Below are 25,391 nucleotides of genomic sequence, written 5' to 3'. Positions count from 1 at the left end.
TACAAAATAACTATACAGAAAAACATTATTATAAACTTCTAAATTTAAAGTAGGTTTGTTTCTAACAATAGATTGAAAGTCGCTGTTTTGTCGAAGGAATTGCATACGTATTGCACGACTTTAAAACTTAAATAATTTGTATTGTTGAGATTTTTTGTGAAATAACTCCACTAGTTTTGTTGTGATTTATCATCATGATATCAGCCGGAAGATGTCCACTGCTGAAAATAGGCCTATTGTTATGATTATTAATACAAAAATCGAACACAGAAAAATTTCTTCGATCCTGTGGGACTTAATCCAAATCCATGCTGCACCTTAGCATTGCTCTTACTAACTGTTACAGACCTGTGGCTCAGTTGGTAAGAGCACGGTGTAGCATGGTCGTGGGTTCAAGTCCCACCAGATCGAAGACATTTTTTGTGTGTGTTCGATCTTTGTATTAATAATATCATAACTTAAATAATTATTAGCAAAATGGTTTGTTGAACGCTGAACAAGTCGTGCGCCTGGTGGTAAGCGACACGCCTGTCTATAGCAGTTGCAGTGCCACTCAGAGCTTTATATTGCAAATATCTATCTATAGACATATGTTGACAAGTCCCATGTGCCCGTAATGTAATAAATAACAGTAATAATACTGCTCCATTCTTTACCGACCTCGGTGGCCCAACTGTTTGCTTTGTGGGCGCTGGATGACCTTTAGGAATAAGGAAAACAACTTTCCTAAATTGTTTATGGGAAGTGCCTCAGAGTGAATACCATTGCTCCGATGCTAATACTTATTTATACGTAATTTGGTGTGGTTGTCTGGCACATTATCTTTTTTTGGAATTCGCAAGAACATCTTCCGTTTACTGATATTTACAAAAACTGACATGGAATTAATACAGATTTTAAATGGTTTTCAATGTATCCCTTTAAAGTATATGTTGAAAAGCAATATAAGATACAATAATATATCTGCAGGAAAGATACAGGACTAGCAAAAAATTGCATCGCAAGATAACGCACCCTTAATAATAAAGTGGTATAAGTCGAGAAGCAAATTTTTTAAGAAAATTAGTAATTCAAGGAATGTGTAATGTAATACTTTCATAATCAATCCATTTTTATCATATTTGGCACTAACCATACATAGAATAAAAATAGATGATTAGTGCCATATACTTTGTCACTTTAAAATCTATCTTGGCAGTTATCCAAAAATTACATAATTATGTTATAAAATTAATTACGTGAATTCATTATTGAATGTACGATATAACCATTGTTAGAAACAAAACCGATAAAACTTGAAACATAAACTTTACACAAATAATTCTAATAATCGTACAAGATATTGTTTAATTTATCATGCGATGTTTGATTAACAATAATTTTATCCGTTGAAACAAAATAACCCTGTTGTTAAGAGTCTTTCTTACTACATTATTCCCGTCAATTTTTCTTTGCTCATATGGTGTGTCACCCAATACTAGGCACTCTGGATAATGTGCTAGATTAGGCGCAAAGACTATAAATCTTCACTGACTAGCTAACGAAAGTACCATTGGTGTTATTTAAATAACTAATTTTAATTTACTGAGAAGGTAACGAGGAATTCAGTGAAGAAAGAAAACTAACGGGAACAATAAGAATAGACATTTCTTTTAAATAAAGGTGGTTTGAAAAATGTCATGTAGTGTGCAAAATAAAATAATTAACAAGCAAAATTATTCCAAATAATGTGCATAAAAGCACCATTAATGACTAAAAATAAGACTGCATTCATAATAGTTAAGGCTTTTTTTAGGTCTCGTGAACTGTTGCAAAAACCAGGGTTAAATATCTTATTTAGTTTCAGTTTTATGGTTAAGCAAAATCAGCGTAATTGACATTAAGACAAGGAGGGCAGAGTAGAGGAATGCCATTTCAAAAATAAATTGCGTTAGCAATGGAAATTAATGTGTGTGGAGGCACACAGTACAGTCCGGTAAATGATCTTAAAACTTTTAATTGAAGAGTCTAAATTTTGTTTTATCAGAAATCGAATGTCACCCAAGTCTTTCTTGTAAACTTTAACTATTACGTACGCAGTTAGAATACAATATATTAAATTATTTACCAAATCTATCATCGTCAATTATATTATTAAAAAAATTTTATTATTTCACTTTAAAATATCGTGTAAAGGTACTAATTTCAGAATAACTATAATAACGAATTACAAAGTGAAATTTCGAAAAAAAAAAATTGTCAACTTTATAAATTTTAATCGTATTAAATTTCACCCAGTATTATTTAATTAGTATACTGCAATTCACTTTAAGTATATTGAATACATAAAAGTACTATATGCATATGAACATACAATATTTACACAAGTTTGAAATAAATTCTGAAATTAGTACACTTGTGGCGAAAAATATATTTACAGAAATAATGCTACATTTAAAAAAAAATCGAGAATAGCAGATCTGTATTTGAAATGAAAATAATGCTTAAGCAATATTAAAATTACGACTTTTATTGTGCACTTTGTGTAGTCTGCTCGCATAAAGACGACACATACTACCGACACATGATAACCAGTCATATTTGGACCCTGAAGTGAAATTGTGGAGGCCTGTACAAACCCGTGAAAATAATAAGTTGTTAAAATTATGCAACACGGCAATGGTCAAATCTATATTATCACGTATCGCGTGTCCGTGGGCGCCCTAGGTTAATGTCCTGGTTGTTGCGCGTGAAACATAACGTTCATGATTAAATAATGACAGTTATGCGTTATTCTATATGTATTTATTTCTTTAAGGTATAAGTCGTCTATGTATGAGCAAACTACATAACTTATTAAACTTACTTTAATCGAAATCAAAATCTACAAAACTTACTTTCAAATACGTGTCATGTAATATTGAATACAAATTTAAACTTTATTTACAATACTTTTAAACTGATTTTTATAAACTGGAACGCAATATAAACAAATGTTTTAACTAAAAATGCAAAAATTAAAACAAAAAAATGTATATTTTGAACTATCACATAGGTACAAAATGCTACAATTGTATAAATGCAATATAATTTTAATATTATTTTGTTTATATAACGAGATATTTGTTTATCGGTTAATATAATACCATGTATATATGTATTTATATATTTAAGGACACTGTCACATTACTTCACTTATGGGGGTTAAATAAACATATATATATATTAGTAAGTTAGTGTTTTTGCAAATTAGTTTCAAGTTTTTTAAAAGTGATTATAAAGTTACTTAAGTTTTAGGTAGAAAACTCAGAGGTATCCTAGAAAGCGAACAAGAAATATATCAGAAAAACCGATACCTCCAATGTACACTACTAATTTATTAATTTTTATTTCACAAAATTAGTATTTTTTCGAATTATGTTTTTTTCTTTTTTTTCACAAAATTCGGGGAGCATAATATTAGTAAATAAATATGGCTGGCAGTCAGCCGTGGCCCGAAACGTTGGTTTGTTTGAAAAACTAAATATACGCGATTTAAATTCGGAAAAATATTTTTATTTCCTATAAATATGGCTGTTTACATTAAAATGACCAAAAAAATAAAATTGGCATAGTGTTCATTGGAGGTATAGAAATGGGCAACAAGTTCCGTATGTCTAAATTACAGAAATTACCAACTCATATCCAAGAAATATCTAACTTACTAACACATTTATGTTGCACTACCTTATTTTAATATTACATGGGACTATTCAAAAATCGGTATAGAAAACTGTGCGTTAACTTTACAAGGCCATTAGTAAACTAGCTGGACTCATGCGTCCATAGCCGTACCGTCAAATTTCAATTTATCATTTAGTATAAATTTATCGTCTTTTTTAACATAGTAAAACTACAGCCAAGTTCGTGTAGGTAAAAATTTTGTCAAACAAGTGGATTACGGCTTGAATTCGACGAGGTTATTGGTAAAAATTTAAATAAGTGGCCAAGCTCGTATTGAATGATAATTGGCGTGAACTTTCTGTGAATGGTACTTTTTAAAATTACTCAAAAAGTGTTACAGGTACGCTATGGACATGAATAAATTCTAAAAAGCTAAGCTTTTGTATAGAAGTAAAATTACGTGTAAAAATCCTCCGTACCAAAATACTGGAATAGCGATGTATAGAATGAATTTCAGGCGTATCAAATACTACGTCTGCGTGTATTACACTCTTACATTTATTGCTTTAATATCACATTCTTTGTGCGTTAATTTTAAAAATTTTCCTTGTGTTAACTTACAACATTACTGGGTAGCTCTAGCATGACTGTAAATTATTGTTTACCAAGATTTTAAAAACGTAGTTTTGGTAAGTTCATTCGTGTCACAATCTGTAAATGTGTAATACACGCTAAACAAAAATAGGCACATCGTTCAAACGACGGTTTCGTTTTGCTTATCAAACATAGCTCGTGTATATTTCGATATTACGTCATAGGTAGATTTGATTAGCTCACATCGCTCCTCCACCTCGACGTCAGAGGGCGCTACTTTATATGACGAACTTTTCGGAGATTTCGACTTGCGCAGAGTACCGTTATACTCGCAAAAATCTATTTTATCATCAACATTGTATATCGAGATCGACTTGTTGTTCTTATGTACCATATCTAAGTCTTTGCGGCGTTTCTTTTCACTTGTATCTTCCAGTGCGTCACTGGAACCTGGTTCGTATCATACATCCAGTTCTTCTAATCCTTTTGAGAGTCTGTGTGAGTTGATGCGGCGCCTATGGGATCTTCGTACGGCATCCGCACGTCGGTAGGGTTCGCTCCGGAGCCCATGTAGTATGTCTTCTAAGGCACCGTTATATACTTCGTCTTGGTGAAGGAGTTTCTTTTCGCCGACAGCCTGAGATTTCGTTTTTAGCTCGTTGATTACAGCTTCCTGTTAATCAAAGTTGTAAAGTTAGATTTTTGTTTTAAGGTTAAAAACAGACTACTAACTGACGATATATACCACTGTCTACTACAAAGTATGACAAGTATTACAGGGATGGTGAATGTACAAGAAAAATACAAAGAAACATTATATTAAAAAAAACGAGAGTATTGAAAGGTTTAAATTTATTTTTAAAATAAAGAGCTTCACACATCGGTTATTAAACAAAATCGACAGTGCGAAGTTGACAGAGATGTCAATTTTATATGGAAACATCACAAACGGTGGGTGGAGCTCCGAGCTACTTTACTAAGCATGCTATTTACTAAAATTAATATAATTAGTAGACAAACACGCACCAATAGGATGCAACAAACATGTTGAATATACTTCTACTTAAGGATTTACCACATTTATCTACACGGAATCGCATTCAACTGATCAGAAAATGCTTTTATATCCATATAAAATTACTCAAAACTCATTACAAAAACTCAAAAAATCTTATGAAGAGTTTACTAATCTAGTGTAGAAATAGATTTTTCAAAGATACGGTAAAAAAGTCGTCAAAAAAACAAAACAAAGATCTGCAATAGGCACATAGAAGAATTCGTAAGGTCCACTAGTTCGTCCCGTGACTTAGTTGGCGTAGCGTTTCGCACGGTTTGCCTAAAATTCTGTTTAGTTTTTTGTTATTATTATAGGGTCCACTGAAAATCAGCGTCACAACCTTGTCCCGGCGGTGACATTAGCTGAGTGGATCCTATTACATACGCCACAGCCGCATACATGACATCTACTTAGTACAACAATAGTGTTGACCAGCTTTGTGGTCGCATAATTATTTATTGCTAAGATTTTATTTTTAATTGATTTTATTTAGTTTTCTTTTTTGTTATTAATGAATAATTAATATTAATATTATTTTTAATTAATATTAATGAATTATGTTATTAACAGAAAATGTTCTGTTTGTTTTAGTTTTAATTTAGTTCTGTTTTATTTTTATTTATATTTTTACTTTTTATTTTTTACTGTTTATTATTGTGTTGTGGTGTTATGTAATAAATGTATTCTATTCTATTCTGTTCTATTTATTAATCGTTCCTAATTTTATTTAAATAATGTAGAGTTTTATTATTAAATTATATCTAATTTTATTTTAATAATGTATATTTTAATAAAGTGATTACATAGTGCCGTCAGAAAGTTGCAATGCCCCCACGGGGTGTTACATGTCAAGTACCATTAACATAAGGTTATATAACACTTGTTATATCGATATATAACTTGCAAATAAAAAATATGAATATGAAGACGTTGGTTAAAATTTAGCCGGTTCGAAGGAATTTTTTCCATGTGTTCTGTGATCTTTGTATTAATTATTATAATAAACTAGTGGAGTAATTTCACGAAAAAAAAACTGGCTCAAGCCAATTCAGCACAAATAAATGTGGTAACTGCCTAATATGTATCACGATCTCTACAGCTAGTAATATGGCAAAGTTGCATTCACTTTTTACCCGACAATGCAAGGAGAGTTATGATTTAGTACAAAGATGCAATAAACATCTTGTTTCAACTTTTACAAAAGCAAATCATGCCGTCATATTTAAAATTAGTAATTTACTCGATTAGGCAAGAGGTATTACAAGTTAGCAGCTGTACCCAGTAAAGTTAAAATATTTATCATATTTTAATATATTCATTGAGTAAATAATATAAAATATAAAATAAAATATAATTTCATTTTTTTGAAAACTGTTCTGACAAATCATTACGGTGACAACCGCGCTCCGATTGGCCAGCCCGAATTCGAAACAATTGACGGGTGTCGTCAATTGTTGCACTTCAAATCGACCAGTTTAACTTGAGCTTTGCTATAATGGACGAAAATTGAAAAATTCCACATTTAATATTTAATTACCGATGAATTGTGATTCCGTTTGTTTTGTAATTAGATGTTCTGCTGTTTTCCCCACACCACCGAATGGAACAGCGCCTCATAGTTAGAGATATTATCTTTATTATAATAAATACAGAATATTTTTGGAATATACGGCGACGTACACAGGTCAGTTGTTGGCGCTGTGCTATTTCAGCTTTCTAATTTGTGATTCAAGTGAAAACGAGAGTTGATATTTGAAAGTAATATAAGGCCCATTTGCCTGATAAGTTGCCAGGGATAGATGACCCTTATTTCGTCTCCATTTCTGATTATATACTCGATGAATATATTAGATTCAAAGGTAATAGTTTAAGTTAGATAAGGCTTACAAGTAGGGTTAGAGCCAAGTATAAACTCTTCCGATCATTTTGGGAAGCGAAGACAAGGTTAAATATTGTTACGAGGAATAGCGCTGAGGAAAGAGAGAGAGAGAAAACTAATTACATCGACGTTAAAAAAATGGAGCGAGAGACACTTATGTTGAGGATTAGTTATACCATGGATCAATACTCAAGAGACCTGCTAATCTCCAGTATGGAGATTGTAACTCTGAAAAAGGTCGAAATTCCGTCTTATAATCTAGATGGCGCTGATCGAAAGCCTGGAAGTAGTTTATATTATGTAAACGGCCGCAGATACCAATTAATTCACCTTTAATACGAAATATAAGTTGTCAGTTTTTTTTTTCAATTCAATTTTCTTTCAAATATCGACTATGAGCAAAAAGTATTTTCTGAACTTTGACAAATAAGCAAACTAGTTTACAAGTTAACGCTTGCTAGTATGGGTAGATAGCGCCAATCCTAAACAAAATAAAACAACACATAAAATCTATGTAAAAAGCGCCATTTAGTTTTTTTCTTATATCATCAAGTGACGGGACGAATAAGTCGTGCGCCTGATGGTAAGCAACACGCCTGTCCATAACAGTTACAGTGCCACTCAGAGCTTTAAATTGCAAGATCTGAGGGGCACTACACTGCGCCCGTCACCTTGAGACACAAGTTCAAGTCCCATGTGCCTGTAATTTCACCAGCACCCTTACCCTTCAAAACCAGAACACAACACAGATGCTGACATTACTGCTTGGCGGCAGAAATAGGTAAGGTGGCAGCTCTACCCTGGACGAACTCTTTCACAAGGAGCTCTGCTGCTACTAAAAAGCTGTTGTTGCTGTTAATTATCACTAGAAATTAGTAGCTTTGATAAATCGTAGTTTATCAATTATTTACAAATTAGTTACAAAAATAGCCGTTTGGTATTCGTCGCGACATCTGTTGTACTAATAGGTACTATAAACCCGACTACGCTGTCTTGTAATGCGATTAGCAGACCACTTCAAACATTAGGTCATGGTTATACCGATCTAAATTATCCACATATTTTACTACAGTGTAACTAATTTTCAACCAAAGTGTCGCTTAACACCTTTTACCCTGCTACTATTGTTATATCCTACAGAGAAATAATTATTTGATCTAAAATAATCGGGACTTAATCACGTACGAACATGTTTTTATTTACCTCGACTTTTCGGCCGTGTAGTAACGGCCATGGTTTAGACTTTATTGGAAATAGGGATGCATATTACAATTCGATTTTTGTGAAGATCGGTTTAAGTTACGATCCGAAAAATCGATTCAAAACAAAAATCGTACATCCATAATTCTTTAAGGATTATTTTTAAATCAAACAATGTTTAAAAATCGTGATAATTCAAATCAATTACATACAGAAATAATAAACTGATTGCAATGCCCAAGATCTATGAGAACTTGGCGTCGCCTTGTGAGCACTGCTGTGTCCAGGTTTTATAGTAAAAAATTAAACCATCATCAAAAAATTAAACAATCATGCCCAGTAATATAAGATCTATGGATTAACAAGAATTCATAGGAAACCTAACTAAGTACCACTACCACTTGACACATATTAATTAGAAATGATAATATAAACAAGCGCTACAAAAGATATGATACTGGTACTCACAAATAGATACAGGATAACGCGGTAACTCAATAGTAAAGTGACATAATTCGGAAAACAATTTTTGATTTTTGGGAAATTGCTATAAGACACTGTTTGTTTTTAACCGACTTTAAAAAAACGAGGTTCTCAATTCCATTGTAAACCGATATTGATGATTATTTTTCTGTGGGAAAGAGGGTACCTCAGTATTGGTCCCATTTAAATTTGAAGAAAATATTCCACCTATAAGGGTGGTTAACTAGGGGATGAATCTGGTTTCGCGCACTTTCGAGTAACCGATTACAATAAAACTTGGCAAATAGATTTACATATGGAATTACACGAACTTTTGAGGTCAGTTTTTTCATCACGACATTTTTCTTTACTGAAAATCTCATGGCAAATTTTAAAGTAAATTTTGCACATAGCAATTAGGCTAACACTGCTGTTTGTCACTTAAGGTTCTTTACCTCTCACCTGCAGATTCGTAATTTTTTTTGTTAGTTTCCCTAAAATGTTACCTTTTTGAATTACGTCACTTCATTCTTGAGGCCGTGAATAAAAAAAATACATATACATTAATGTACTTTTAGCGGAAGTATACAAAATACACATTCCCTGTTAGGTTTCCATGCACAATGCAGCGTTGGAAGAAAATAGTATCGTCGGTAAATATTTGCTATAATATACTTAAATAATACATTTGTTTATTAAACATAAATACGTAAATTTAAGATGTACATAGGTGTGTAGATACATTGGTAGATCGCTTAAATCGCACGGAGTCACATTACTTCACTAATGGACGTATTTTGACGAAAATTATTTATTTACATGAAACATCGAGCTTTTATGTTTTCGCGATTACTATTGGAAAATTAAATCATTTTATTTATTTTTCGAATCTAAATTGCGTTTATTTGTTTTTTCAAACAAATCAACGTTTACGGGCTCTTTACAGCAGGGTTCATAGTGATAATAATATTGATAAATAGACGTTGATCATTTTTTTTATGATACCACGTGACAGTACGAACAAGTTGCGAGCCCGGTGGTGAGCAACACGCCTGTCCAGTTGCAATGCTACACAGAGCTTTAAATCACAAAGATCTGAGGGGCACTGTCAAAATGCCCGTCGCATTGAGATATGAGACTGTAATTTCACCAGCATAAGCAGCAGACGAACTCTTGCTGGAGGAGCTCTACTGCTGCTAATTACATATTTGTATTGATACTGGTACTTATACAATTAATTAGAACAACAAAATTCTACCCCTAGCGATGTCGTGCCGTGAAAAAAGTTATAAACGAAATCGTTTTCCCAAATAGTGTTCTTCGTGTTTATTTAGATTTCTCACTTTGTAATTTTTAGTCAAAATTTAAATATAGTTCAAAGATAATTATCGGATATACGTCAAATAATTATTAGGCAATTATAATGATAATTATGTAATAAAATTAATATCTTGATAATTTCGAACCCTGCTCTACAAGTTCCATAGTCCCTTATTTTGTTCTGTCAGCCGTGACCATGGAACATGTAAATAATAATAACGCACACACTCAAATTGTTTTATCTACAAAAAATTGTAACACAACAAAAAATTGCTTTATTTCCAATATTTACATCGCAGCATAAAATTCTAAACTGAACTTTGTAAAGAAATAACTTTTCTATCAAAATTGTAAGTTAAATCCATTTGTGTTATAGCGAACAATATGACAACTGTGATGTGAGTGTAAAACAATATATTACAACAATAATAACTCCATGTACATATATCTAAGGTACGCTCAAAATAAATAATTTTTAAATAAAAATGCTTCAAGTAAAAGATGGTACTAAATCTGTGGAGGAAATAACTGTCTTGTGTTTTCTTCTTTAACAATTACTTAATATCAGGACCTACTCTATACTCTAGCACTCGAAAACGCCATGCTTGGCACCAAGTGTAACTTTGGCAAGTGAACAAAGACAGTGAATGATAAATAGTCTAAGGCTGCTAAAAGATGGAATGCGTGACTTCACGCATTAACTGCATGCAGTCGTTATCGACTGCATGAAGTTGCTTATGACTTCACGAATTAACTGCACATGCAGTTAATCTGTTAGCAACCTTACTGGTAAATACGTGGACGATTCAACTGAAGCTGCCTTTGGTATAAAAGGTCGTTTGTTCCACTAAATCGTCACTGGTTTGACATTGCCCTTAAGAAATATCTTTAATATCGCAATAATTCAAAGGCTCTTACCTTGAAATTATAAAGACGATTGGATTATCACCAGAGGTTGGAACAGGCAAAGTATATTTACTTTCGAGTAATACACAGAGAGTCGCTAATAACTCCCCTAAAATCTCAAAATTATTGTATTGTATTTATTTAGTTTTATATTTTCGGTTCGATAGCAATTACTTTACTAAGATTTCAAAAAGGGTATATTACGCATCCCGCCGCTATTACGATCGCCAGCCTTGCACTCACCCCATTCTAGTAGAATATAAGAGTTGAAAAAACTGGTTATTAATTTCAAACGTTTAAACGTTGTGCTTCTTTAAATAAGCGTGCTTACAAAAAGCGCTTTTCACTTAAGCTCTTTTTAGTTTGAAGCTCGCAAAACCGTTTAGAAAAACGTGACTTTATGTTAAAAAAAGCTTGCAATGTTATGTTCACAGAGTAAAACGAGAGTAGTAACGTAAGTTTATTTGTAAAACATGAGGTTTAATTTTGTGTATAACATTATTATTCACATTGACGAATTCATTTGTTTAGGCAACAGATGGAGGGACTTGAAATTTAGATATGTTGTACAAAATGAAATTGTTGAATAATGAATTGAGTAACGTTTACGTTTAAAATGATAAGCGTGCTTATGAATGTGCTTTTCGTTTTAACTCCCAACTTCAGTAGAAAACATCCGCAATACACACGAGGCGCCGACGCTGCAGAATGTGTAACTCGTACCAGCCTAATTGCTAAACCCAACTCATCAAAAGAGCATTCCATAATCCACTACCGTCTAGGATACTAGCGTAGTTACTCAATATGTTCATATCTTTTAATTAAATTATTTTTAATGAAATTACTTAAAAATCAATTCATTTTTTTGTTTAACCTCCGGCCGCAGCTGACGTAATTAGGGAATAAGCACGAAAATATTTAATAGATATTTGCACACTTGCCTATTATAGCCCGTGACCGGTGCAAGCTGGCCGAAACGTCAGGTTTGACGTAATGAAATGGTATAATGCAATGCGAAGGTTTAAAAGTGTATACCGATATTACTTTACCACGGTATTGTATTTCGAAGTAAAATTTAGTAACTGTAATTAAAAATATAATTATTTTGTTTTGATTTTTGCCCTTCATTTTTTAATGATTCCAGAATTCTAAAAGGAGGTATTATTGTATTGTATTATTGTTCAGGAGGCTGATGGGGCTGCCGCGGTACTATAGTGCATCGAGGATGTTCGGAGCGTCATGCGTAAGCGTGACCTTACATGGCATTCTGACCGCGGTGGCTGATACAAATGACAGCTCGACATCCAGTCGAGCTGTCATTTGGTATGAGAAATTGTAATATTTTTATTTTTATATAATTATGTGATGTTACTAACATAGTTGATAAGATTATTGTTACTAACAAATATGGATGCACTTCTGAAATAAATGTATTATTATTATTCACTATGTCTGTATTACTTGCAGTTCCAATCTCTGGTTGTCAAACATTTTTTTTTGTGTTCTGAGTTAACTTGTCAAACACTTTTGACCTCCTACTATTATATAAAAAAAACCCGCACGTGATTTGTGCATTGCATGCTTGGGAAGTGAAGGTTACCTCATGAATTTTATGAATTTAAAAGCCAATTTTTTTATCCCAAACCATGCTTGATGACAATGATCGTTAGTCACTGAACATCACAATTTTATGTTTAATTGATATATATTTTGGTGATATTTATGCTCAATGGATGTAATCTAAGTAACGGCTATTCAGAATTGTAAGGAGAGAACAACAGCAATGCGTCTTGCAAAATTGATTGTGATTGTAGCGCTGATGTAAAGACGGCTTTACCAGCACCGTAGTTGAGAGGGAATCATCAGTAATAGGTTTTAAGTAATTAATAGATTCAGGCGTTACTTTGCGGAAGTCCATGTTAATAAAAATGGAAGTAAATTAATTTGCTGCTCCGCGACAAAAGCTCCGCTGCTGCTCGACCTTCGGCCGAAAAATGAGCTCAGAACGGTTGGTATATTTATACCCCGCTACCCCCAGTGTTACCATTGTTGAATATCGAAATTAACTGCATGAAAAAAATATTCAACACAAGCGCAGCTATTTTGCACGATGTAACCTTCACTGGGTTCGGGGAGTAGCAAATTAATTTAATTCCATTTTTATTAGGTTTTGTTTTTTTTTACTGGTGCCGGTGCTAGATTACTTTGTAGCAACGTCATAGTAGAACGCTAGCAAACAAAAGGGAGAAAAAAAAAACTAAAAGAAATTTCTAAACTGATGACAAAATCTAATCTAAATGTAAATAAGCGATATTAGTTCTGTATTTGAATCGCTTATCATATATACATGGTGCAATAAGAAGAACCGATCGTATAGATTATATATTAAAGATAACAGAAGAATACTTTCAACTTTGGTCCTTCCTAAAAAATTTTTTGCCAAGTAAATTATTTGTTTATTATCGTAAATAGCACATAGTCAAATTTTTTTTATACATCCTGTAAAGAGAGGTTATCATTTAATAAAAAAACAATGCAATGACATCACATGATATTCTTTTGTTTACTATCCATGTATAGCTTCGCTTTAAATTTTCCATCACGAAGAGAGCATAAAATACACCATACTATACACCAATATTTCCCACACACAAGTTAGTACACACACGTGAATAGGCCCCGACTTACTCCTATCGGGTCTAGCCAGGTCTGGTCTAGACCGCATGTGGGTCTAGACCGCGTCTGAGTCTAGAGCGGGTCTATGTTGTGTCTCAACTGTGACAAGTGTTGCTGCAACAGGCCGGCGCTGACGGCCGCGTAGTTAAACCTCTGTGGAGACCATCACCGCTACTGGTTTATTTTATACGATAAATATGGATTTGTAATATAATTTTTGAAAATTAATTTAATTGTAAAAAAAAATTGTTTCTCATATAGGCAGGACCTTCGTATTGTATCACTCTGGTACTCATAGTACGGGGTATTCCCAAATTAGAAACTCGGTAATAGGTGTGAATGTAGTGTTGGGTAATTGTCCGAAAATTTTCAAATGGTGGAAAAACTTAATATAAAATATTCAGAAATGTGATCTAGCTATTATTTTTATGTAATATTTATGAAATTCAATTGATTTCGATTAGTTCATTATTCAACTAGCGCATAACTATTTGTATGTAACGCGCTCGGAAGATTGTCAATTTGAAACAGTTCGTTGTAGCAATTTTTGTTGAGAGACACGTGTTTCTAGAACCAATATAGTGAATATTTTTTTTTTTTTCATTTTGAGTTCTAACAAACTTTCTTTATCCATATTTATCGTTTAAAAATTTTACCCTGCACCAATGTTAAATAAAAATATGAAAAAGATATATACCATAAACTCAAAAATATTTAAAAAAAACCATTTTGAAACAGAAATTTCAAAGTCACTTTTGTGCTTATTTGAAAACTGCACAAGTTTATTTAATTTATAAAATATACTGTATTGTTTCAAAATAATTAATCATAGGCTGAATTAAAGAAGAAAAAAAACACACCTTCAAGAAAAACTCAATCAAACATAACATAAGATTGAAATAATTCGTATTTTTAGATTTTAAAAATATCTACAGACGAAAATTAATATAGTAAATTAAAAATTATTGTTTAATGATGCAACAAAAAAAACTACAAGTTGCACGGACATTGCATGACTCCATCCATTTAAAGCGTTATATGCAGAGCCAAGCGCCACATCGAAAGTAATTATGCAACATGAGGTATTGTACAAATGAAATTCAATCCACATATCGCACCTTTAATAATAACTGACGCAATTCGAAAAACAAATTTTTTGGGAAGTATCACACATACATGTGTTTTTTTAAATAATGTTCTGTTAGGAAATTAAACTATTTTTCCGGATTTAAATCGCGTATATTAGTTTTTGTCAAACAAACCGACGTTTCGGGCCCTTTACAGGTCCCATGGTTACGGTTGACTGACTTGGTCACGGTTGACTGACAGTCAGTCAACCGTGACCATGGTACCTGTAAAGGGCCCGAAACGTCGGTTTGTTTCACAAAAACAAATATACGCGATTTAAATCCGCAAAAATAGTTTCATTTCCTATGTGTAACAATCGCGAAAACCTAAGAACTCTGTTAGTTTCCCAAATTATTGATTTTCGACTCACGTCATTTTATTACTGCGAGTGCGATATAAATAATGCATACATACATATTATGACGTGTCTTTCACTGAGCTAAGTAGACTATAGATGCTCCTGACGAACCCCTTTCGCTTTCTCCACTCGCATCTTCATGCACATCCGTTTAACCTTGTTACTTTTGACATCCCTAATCAGGCTCTGTACTCTCGTTCTCCGTCCAACATCCGTACGAAACAATTACAGTCAAATAAGTAATACCCTAAAAGACGCATGATACGAATGAAGCTTCATACATGACATTGTGTTTTAATTCAGTCTAGTATTACTTATTTGACCCCTGTAGAGAGAGTAGACCCCTGATACACCGAAGTAGGCCTTTCCCTACGTTTCCATCCACATTTGCTCTATAAATTTGTGTATATCCTTTCCATGTGACCAAATCAACGAAGCTTTCCCTAGTTCTAGTCACTACATTACCTTACAAGCCTTTCTCATTACACTGCTCCTCATTCATCGACAGACTACTTTATCTTGCTGAAAGATGTTTACACCGAGTCGACAGCTGCGTATTCGGCATGCGAATTCGGGTGACGAAGGCGGTGCAGTCGACGCGCTGTTTACACCAAGTCGACTACCGCGTTCGCCGAAATCACCAAGTCATTATAACTACAAGTTTATGCACAGATATAGCAAATCGTAAAACAAACTGATCGTGCAAATAGGTATTCTCCGGCCCCCAGCACGCCGTTGGAACTTGTTTGTTCGATCGTCGCTTCCTGAAGGCGACCGAATTGCCCGACAGTTTTTACACCTAGTCAACGAGGTCGATTTTGGCAGCGAAGTACGGTCGTCATATTTACACTACAATTTGTCAACCTGTCAATGCCTACAGAGTTACACCACACGTACTACGCAACACTCATACATCAATTAGCTTAATTTCAAACGTCTTCTACGTTATTTGTCATACACTATTATACATCAGTGTTGGGATCAAAATGCCCAGATGTGTCAATCGTACCTTTCTCATCCAAAAAAGCGTACAAAGTACCATTTATCCGATTGCGAGCTCACAATTCCGTTCAATATCACCCTCTTCACTCGTATAAGTAACTGACACGAACAATTGAAATAATTTTTATTACTAAAGAAATAAAATGGTTGATGGTGCTATCATTGTTATTTGGCGGAACAAAAACAAATCACAAACAACAAAACTGATATACAAAAGTAAATAAAATGTTAATAAAAATCTTTGCCAGGTAGTTTATTGGCAAAAATTATTACGAGAAAAACTCAAGTAGAATGAACCTTTCTTAACATGTATGCACTAAACTCTCAAATCAACCACCGTATGACATTTTTTCCTGACCACGAATATACACTCCACTACTTAAGTGGCGCGCCAACGTACCTGTTGTTTTTTCTGCATCAGCTTAGCTTTGTTCGGGTCGACAGTGTCAGCTTGCTGCGCCGCCTGTTCCAGGCGTCGGCGTTGTTCGTTCTCCGCGTCCGCTTGCTTTAAACATACACACACTGTTTGAACTTATGAATCATACATTTTTTGATAATAGCGTGTACGAAGGCTATACTCATCAGTGGGAGATTCCAAGCTTTATTAATGTTCGTAAATGAGCCACTTAAGGTCAATTTTATTTCATAGTATTATTTTTAATTCTTTTGCAGTAACTTTGTAATTCATCTCAAATTGATAAGTATTGTTCTGGGTCGTAGACCTGGTGTCCCAAGACACAGGGTCTACCTAGTTTGTGCCCAAGTCTCCCGTTAAGTTTTCACTTGAATGTACTTTTAAAATTGTATGTGAATGGGAGAAAATAAATGATGATTATTATTATTACTTAGCATTTTTAAAGGGTAATACAAAAATATTGTTATCATCGAAGAAAAAAAACCCCCGGTTTTACAAATTCAAATTTTCAATAAGGACTTTATCAGACATTATGAAAATGACTACTAAAAGTATTTTAAAGTACCCAAAACTTTTTTAAGCTTAGGGCGTTTAATACTGAGTAGAGTGTACGTAGCATCCAATTGTAATAATTTATTTAAACTACCTTAAATGCCCTCGTGAAACGCACGAGCAGCGAGAAGAAAGCGTTGGCGTCGCAACTGCGTGGCGCCTCGCCAAAGTACTCCACACACGCCGCGAACGAGTCCTGCAAACACATTCCATCATCCAGACGTTAGACCAAATACCAGCAAGTTTTGGAGAAGCATACCTATTATTGAAAGTAGAGACGGGAAAAACTGCTTTATCTTTTGTTAAACATTGCAACTTTTTAAAAAAAGCTTTCTTTTTTAAGACGTTTTTAGTTAGATTTAATTTTGGTTTTCAACTGAAGCCCTAATCGTTATTTAAATTTGTCCTAAAATTTGCAAATAGCTCAGCGGATTAACGATATAACACGCCACCCGCCGCCCCGTCAGTCGCCATTGGGCGCTTGTCGACGCCGGATCTGTGATTTGGGATTGTAATACCTAGCTCTAAGGCCCATATTAGTAAACAATTCTTAAGTCCGGTACAAAGTGCACATCGGCTGGATTGTGGACACAGAGACGAGACGGTATCGGCGTCATTTTTATTACACACTACATACTCGAGGTTGGTCTATAGAGTGCATTCAGAAATCCGAAGATAGCCGAGAGATATTAAGAAAATAGTTGAACAGTGCTTCTATTTTCTGAATGTCCTTCGGCAATCATCGGGTTTCCGAATGTACACGAATATTAATTTTCATGTCCATTAATTATTAGGTTTCAAATCTATAATAATTTGAACTTTGAACAACGTAATTTATTGTTGTTTTGCTTTGATTTCCGTGTGAACCATATAGAGTAAAACTATTACCCTATTTTTAATAACATTTACTCCGTATCAATAAGCTAGTTAACAAAAACAAAAAATATAAAGTAAAGGAAAGGAAAAGGAACTAATTTATATTTTAACCGACTTCAAAAAAGGTTCTCAATTGGACTGTGTTCTTTTTTTTTGTATGTATGTTACGCGATAACTCCGGTATTTGTGAACTCATTTTCATGATTCTTTTTTGTTGGAAAGGGGGTACTTCCATGTAGTGGTCTCATTTCATTTTGAAGAAAATCATCCGCCTCTAAGGGTGGCTGTTCAAGCATGAAGATTCATTTTTATAAATAGCGCCTAACTTTAATTTAGGATCAATTATTTTAATGGTTGATTTTGCTATTTCTCCAATTCAAGGCGTTTTTCTCTCAATATACTTTGAGCAGTGAGAACCGATTTTTATTATCTCCAGTGTCAATGTATTAAGTCCTGTATAGTGGCGAACTAGGGGATATTTCAATAAAACTTAGCAAATAGACGTAATTCCACGTACTTTTGAGGTCGGTTTTTTTAGTACTCTGTACTGAGATTATTTATAATATTCTTTACTGTTCCGATTAAAACGTCACAAGCTACAGAAACATAATTTTGGACTTTTTTAAAATAACCATTGTTATCTTTCTTGAACGTGCAATTCTTTTTTTTTACTTTGCACACACCACCTATACTACCTCGCTATGACTCGGAAATGCTCGAGATCACTATCCGTCAAAAAGAGGTGTTGAAAACTTTACGCAAATTAGACATCAACAAAGCCAGTGGCCCTGACGGAATCCCAGCGATTGTCCTGCGGAACTGTGCACCCGAGTTGTCTCCGGTGTAGACTCGCCTGTATCGCCTCTCTATAAGTTCTGGACAAGTCCCGAAAACCTGGAAGCTTGCAAATGTACAGCCTGTACCTAAGGGTCGTATTCTAGAACTCTACTCAATGCTCAAGTCATAAGTCTAATTCTCGACCTATCCCAATCAACTCCATACTCTGTAAGATTATGGAGCGCATATTGAACAGCCGTCTCCTTGGATACCTCGAAGAGAATGATATCCTCAGCGATCGACATTATGGTTTTCGCCGTGGTCGATCTACTGGGGATCTTCTTGCGTATGCCACACATTTATGGAGCGAGGCTGTCGAGAAACTCGGTGAATAGCTTGCCGTGTCTCTCGAGATATCAAAGGTCTTTGATAGGGTTTGGCATGATAGCCTGTTAAACAAGCTTCCAGCTTACGGAATTCCTGTTGGCTTTTGCACATGGATAGGCGATTTTCTGAAGGATAGGTCAATCCGTGTAGTTGTATATGGTTACTCGTCTGCTGCTGTCTATTCTTGCTGCATATCAACGTCCTGCTGCTGATGCCCGGTATCTTTGGGTACGCAGACGACAGCACAGTGGTAGAGAGTTATGTGCCTGACGCCCGAGACGACAGCGACGAGATCCGGTGTAAGCGAGAGGCGATGGTCACATGGTTGAACCTGAGTCTGAAAGCTGCTTCCGACTGGGGAGGTGTTAACAGGGTCAAGTTTAATGCGGCTAAAACACAGGCGTGTCTTTTCACATCAAAACGGAGTCCCCTACACCTTACTCCGACTTTCCGAGATGTATCCGTGCCAACAAGGGACCACCTTGAGCTACTTGGTCTGGACTTATCATCCAACCTCAACTTTGGGCGATACATCAAGTGCTTGGCAAAAACTGCTGCCAGAAAACTAGGCATACTTTACAACGGCTTTTAAATCTGTATAAAGCACAAGTTCGATCCTGTATGGAGTACTGCTGCCACCTTTGGGACGGCTCTCCCCATTACCAGTTAGCTGTCTTGGACTCGGTGGAGCGAAAAGCAGAGACTTATTAACACTAATTCTCTTGTGGAGTCGAAGCTTCAAAATCTCGAACATCGCATAAAAATAATCTGCTTGTCGGTCTTCTATCGGATACATTTGGTTCCGTCCTCACCGTTCCTCCTTCGGTCGACTAGAAGGTCTGGAGAAATCCATTCTTATGTCGTTGATATTCCATCTATTCGCACTAAGCGCTTTGCTTCCTCCTTTCTGATGCGTACGGCAAAGGTATGGAATGCTCTACATATCTTATATAAATATATTGTATCTGTATTTCCCGAAGAGTGCAATTTGGGGCTATTCAAGGCTAGAGTGAATAGGCATTATTTAGGCAAACGCGTCCCATCGTCGGTCACATCGTCGCTTAACATCAGGTGAGATTGTGGCCAAGCGTGTGTCTATTATATATTAAAAAAAAAGTGTAGGCTTGTTGTAAAAAAAAACAAATACACGTTGTTGATTTTTTGTGATAATAAATAAAAATGTAATAGCAACTCTATATACTTCCAAGTCGACTGAAAGTGTCCGGTTTATACCAAAGGCAAAAGGCACCTGAACAAAACTCGACGACAGTAGAGTCACGAAGATTGCCGAGAAACATTGCGAAAACAGAAGCACTGTACGTACGTGTACTCATATTTGGCCCAGTCAAATGACATAACTTTGTGAGTTTCGAAAAAATAATAATATTACGCACACACTCAACATAGCCCCGCACTAGGCAAACCTTATGTCGCGGGTGCCATGGACACACACATAGACAACCACAAATTACACCCAAACTCACGAGATAAATAAATGTACAAATATTTCTCCCGGCCCGGGAATCGAACCTGGGACCACTGCGTGGCAGTCCGACGTGGTAACCGTTCGGCCACAGAGGCAGTTTATATTCAAATATGTTATGCTATGTTAGCTATATTACTTTCCAAATTTCGCCATTTTATTATTGACGTACCTGCGCGTGTTTGGTTTCGACGCGTAATCGGCGCAGCTTGTCCGCTGCGTTGCTGATGAAGTCTCTCAACACGAGCCCGTTGGCGCGGTGGGCGTCTCGCGCGTCGCACTCGCGCTTCACCGCCTCCATGCCGCGTTCCAGCTCCGTCACGTCAGCAACCACGTTCTCTAGCGATACTACGGGGCAATAGGGACTCGTAAGCTTACAAGACACGATTTCAGTGGCCCAGCATTTATCACTACGGGCGATCAATGTGGATGGATTTAGGAAATTATTTTGCAGGGTATATCAAGGAGAGTATGCGATGGAATTACACGATTTAATTCCGCCTTCTCCTTTCCATCACCAGGAGATTAAGGGTAGGCTTGTGTTCCATCCCTATGTTGTGGATGATTAGCACGAATGAGTTAGTTTTCAAACTTACACCTTTTCCATCAGGTGAAATGGAGGTCAAATTTGCACTTACATTTTTATAAAAAAAAAAAGATTTATTACAATACAGCAGAGTTACAAAGTTTCATTTAGTTAAAGGTGAAAACTTTTATGAAGGGCTGAGCCGGGAGATTTGCAACGTTTCCCCTTTGAATAGCCAAACTTATTCTTTCGCGAAAGTAAATAAAATATTACATCGGTTCTGAACTATGTTTTCTGGGCAGTGACACTGTTACTCTGGTACTCATAGTACAATCCCAAATGTGAAACCATAATAATAATTGATTTGGTTATCTACTCATAGTACAATATCCAAGTGTGAGATAAGGTAATAATTAGTTTGATTGTCTACTCATAGTAAAATTCCCTAGTGTGAGACCAGCTAATAATTGGTTTGGTTATCTACTCATAGTACAATATCCAAGTGTGAGATACGGTAATAATTGGTTTGATTATCTACTATACTACATAGTACAATTCTCTAGGGTGAGACCAGGTAATAATTGGTGTGACTGTCTAATATCAGTTTATGTGTAAAACTAGCTATAATCGGTATTATTGTCTAGCCAAGCTAAAGGTCTAATAAATAAACAACAAAAGCAAAACTTACCTTGAGCAGCCTTATCAATATACAGCAACTCAGTATCGAAGTTCATCAATTCGGGGAAATTCTGTCGTATCGTGCCTACAATGTAGTGCAGCAACGACACCCTTTTATCAGTCGACTTTGTGTCCATTAGTGTGTCCAAAGACTGTAATTTGAACCCATACGCAGGACCACGTTTGCTGCTGTTCAAGTAGTTTCCAAACGCCAGAATTATCTCAAGTACATTTCTTAGTTTATGAGATGATTTTACTGAAGAAGACCCAGAGATTATTGCATGTATTTGTGGCGTAATTAGATGTATATTGTCGAAGAAGTTGCCCATGTAACTCATGATAGATAGTTTTGCGGAAATTCGTTCAACTTTCGCTAATTGCATTAGGAATTTGTCTTCTTCTGTGAGTTGGTTTATAGGTTTTTTCTCAGCTACATATTCTTTGTAAGCTTTTTGTTCTGCCTCTGTTGGGACCATTCGTTGTAGGATCTCGACGCTTTCGAGTGGCAGTTGTTTGAGGTCTAAAGTGTTGACTGCAGCGATGACTTTTTCGACTGGGGTGTCTAGTTTTCTTCTCGATATTGCTGTAGTAAAAAAAAACCTTTTAGATACAAAACAAAAAGTAAAGTTTTCAATAAACACTAACATTGCCTCTACCACAACATTACAGAGACTGTTATCGCTAGCAACCGCATAAAATGTTTGTATACAAAATATTGTTTCTTCTTGTGACCGCTACGGGCGTATCGTCAAGTGCGAACTTTAAAAACCTTTTCCACGCGGGGAAGAAACACTTTTACGCGCAGATTCCTAATGAGAAAGAAAGACTTTCCAAGCTAGTAAGGTAAAAAAAATCTTTTTGTCACTGGCAACTTCCGACACTGTAAACTCGTAAAAACATCTACACTTTTACAGATATTAATTTATTTAGACACATCGTCGGCGCATGTAATGGCAAAATTGTCTTTATGACTGGCCATAAGTTCAAGTTAATACAACTCACCGATATTTCTCAACCTAGTGTGTTCCAGCAGGGACACGGTGTCGGGTTTCCTGAACCGCTTGCTGGGGAACGAAGCTAACGTGTCCGTGTCGCAAGAGTCGACGCTGCCGCTGGTGCAGACGCCACCGATGCGGAACTTCTCCTCGAACTCAGTAAAGTTTATTCGCCTACGTGGTCGCTCCTCATCTAATTCGTTGAATATTGTACCTCGGACCTTGAAAGAGCGCGTTAATATGATCACAAAGAAATTACATCTATTACTTTTCAATAGAGAGATTCTTGTAGTTCGTTTTTTTTTTAAATTAATTTATTTTATATTATTATTGTTTACATTAATGACGATCATGTTATCCCTTGACATTATATTTCGAATTGTATTATTATGAAATTGATAATATGAAATAAATGATTCTATTCTTGTTGAAATTTTACATTACGACGCTGAAAAGGTGAAATCACTAACCTCCAAAACTTACTTTCGCCCTTTCAGTGACGATATAGACAATTAAAAATGTTATATAAAAGTTTCTTAATTGATAAAAATCCATGGAAGATCTATTTAGCTAGTATAGTTTATTTACTTGTGGTATTTTTAAATAAGCAAATATTTTAAAGGATGAACAATTTCGCCGCCTTACTTTCACAAACTCGTATCTTAAAGCACAAAGTTACTGAAATGCAAAAAATGGATTGCATAATACAAATCTTGCAGGCTGATTTCACATAACATTTCCTTCATATTCACAGACTGGCCTTTACTTATTCTCAAAGTAATGCATCCAAATCCACACCCTTGATAAGAAATTTCAAATAAATAGAAAGTTTTGCCATCTCCTAAATAATCACTCTTTATAAGATACGAGTTTGTGAAAGTAAAGCATCGACTTGTCATTTACAAAGAACAACTCCTAGGTTACTTAATCGTTCCATTGAGAGGAATCGGCCTTTTTGACTTGAATTTGAATTCTTCCATAGGAGGAAGGGGTTTCCTCATGTCTGATATATACACACTGACAAAGGAATAAACGCTATTTCTTGTTTGAAATTATAGCACTAATAAGGATAGCACAGTATTCTTTGTTAACTTGTCAAGTTCAATGTACTATCGAATCTTTAGTAACACTTACTTTTATTTATTTCAGCTTTAATTATGCAATATTACGGAAAATAGATGCAAATAAATACTTACTTGGTTTGGCTTAAGAGCGATCCAATTCAAAGTAGGAAGCTTATATTTTGTGTCGACTTTCCGTTTGATTGTCATGGCGTCTGTATGCTGCGGTGGGGCCATTAGACCCGGCGCGGGAGGCGGTGGGGGAGCGGCGGGAACCACAGGTGGAGGTGGTGGCGGTGGGGGGGCGACTGGCGCGGGGGGAGGAGCAGGGGCGGGTGGTGGAGGGGGCGGCGCGGGAGTGTGGTTGCCGTTTTGAAGAGGTGGTGATGGCGAACTATGACCGTTGGTTGTGCCATTACACATTGCGTGCGAGGATATTGCACCCACTGTGAAAGAAATAAAGAAATTATTAATTCTCGAAAGTTCATAAAAGTGAAGTTAATATTTCGTTGTTTCAATGAAAGCTTTTTGACGACGTTTGAACTATGAACGCTGGCAGAGGAGGACCCGAGTTTGATTCCCGGTAGAACCAATCTGGGAAACGAACCTTTGTAACTTGGTCCCGATCTGGGTGTTCTGGGTAGTGCCCCAGAGTGAATTCTGTTGTTCTGATACTCATAGTAAAGGGACTTTAATTTGAGACCAGTGCCTCTACCATGCGATTACAGAAACAGTTATCGTTAGCAACCGCGTAAAATATTTGTATACAAAATGTTGTTTCTTCCTGGAACCGCTTTACCGTACAAAAAGTGAAGTAATATACGCAGACGCTAGCAACAACGGTCACAGAAATGTCGTGGTAGAGGCACAGATGATAGGTATAGTTAGTTGTCTGGCACGTTGTTTTTTACTGTTTTAAATGATAATAACATAGTTACAGACGGTACACTTACTGGAAGCTCCTCTGGGAAGAGACTTAGTTAAAGATTCGAGTTCTTGCACCTTTGACTCCAACATGGACTGTCTGTTGCGAGAGTCTTGCTGCGCTCGTCGCAGGGTTGACACCTGTTACGAATTCATTGCGATTTATATTATATACAACACTGTATAATTTAATAATTATTATTGTTATTTAAAACCAACCACTGGTCGAAGGCTATGCCTCGAATGAAACGGTAATGCAATTTTGACAAAGCCCGAGTAATGGGCACACTGTTTATTAAAACAAGGAACCGGCTTCTTATGAGGCACACTAAATATTAAAAAGGAAAACGATTATCTATATTTACACTAACTTAAGAGGTAAATGAGGATGGGAGCCGAAAGGGCCGAACCAAAGGGATGATTTATTTTACAATACTCACAAGATGTTGTAAGGTTTTGGAATTTTGAAATTGAATCTATTATATTTAGTAGC

At 35.5% G+C, this 25,391-nt stretch overlaps 1 protein-coding gene across 3 annotated transcripts; it reads right to left on the bottom strand.

Annotated features, from left to right (window-relative positions):
• Positions 1-3,508: 3,508 nt before the first annotated feature.
• LOC113235884 (formin-like protein) lies at positions 3,509-25,062 on the bottom strand. Of its 3 annotated transcripts, none has more exons than XM_026471806.1 (9): positions 24,928-25,062; positions 24,110-24,420; positions 22,921-23,134; positions 22,121-22,501; positions 21,929-22,015; positions 20,887-21,062; positions 17,286-17,387; positions 16,625-16,729; positions 3,509-4,909 (listed from the first exon to the last, which is right to left on the bottom strand). In XM_026471806.1, the coding sequence occupies exons 1-9, from the start codon at positions 24,989-24,991 to the stop codon at positions 4,697-4,699; spliced, it is 1,653 nt and encodes a 550-aa protein (XP_026327591.1). In that variant the 5' UTR covers positions 24,992-25,062; the 3' UTR covers positions 3,509-4,696. The 3 variants fall into 3 exon arrangements, 2 of the variants coding, with proteins under 2 accessions (XP_026327591.1, XP_026327590.1); XR_003310898.1 differs by adding an exon at positions 13,749-13,889 and having other exon boundaries at positions 4,772-4,909; positions 21,929-22,501; XM_026471805.1 differs by having other exon boundaries at positions 21,929-22,501.
• Between the last annotated feature and the right edge of the window lie 329 nt (positions 25,063-25,391).

Source organism: Hyposmocoma kahamanoa, unplaced genomic scaffold (assembly GCF_003589595.1).
Source record: "Hyposmocoma kahamanoa isolate Upper Pololo Valley unplaced genomic scaffold, ASM358959v1 88, whole genome shotgun sequence".
NCBI classification, from domain to species: domain Eukaryota; kingdom Metazoa; phylum Arthropoda; class Insecta; order Lepidoptera; family Cosmopterigidae; genus Hyposmocoma; species Hyposmocoma kahamanoa.
This window is presented reverse-complemented; position numbering and strand designations above follow the sequence as displayed.

What these genes read in the sequence shown, in the direction of transcription:
- LOC113235884 (XM_026471805.1), bottom strand. Translation starts at nt 24,991, where the DNA reads ATGTTGGAGTCAAAGGTGCAAGAACTCGAATCTTTAACTAAGTCTCTT. An exon ending in TATTGATAAGGCTGCTCAAG is followed by an intron (nt 21,063 to 21,928) that starts GTAAGTTTTGCT and finishes ATTGCCCCGTAG; the next exon opens with TATCGCTAGAGAACGTGGTT. An exon ending in GTTTCACGAGGGCATTTAAG is followed by an intron (nt 16,730 to 17,285) that starts GTAGTTTAAATA and finishes GTATGTTTAAAG; the next exon opens with CAAGCGGACGCGGAGAACGA.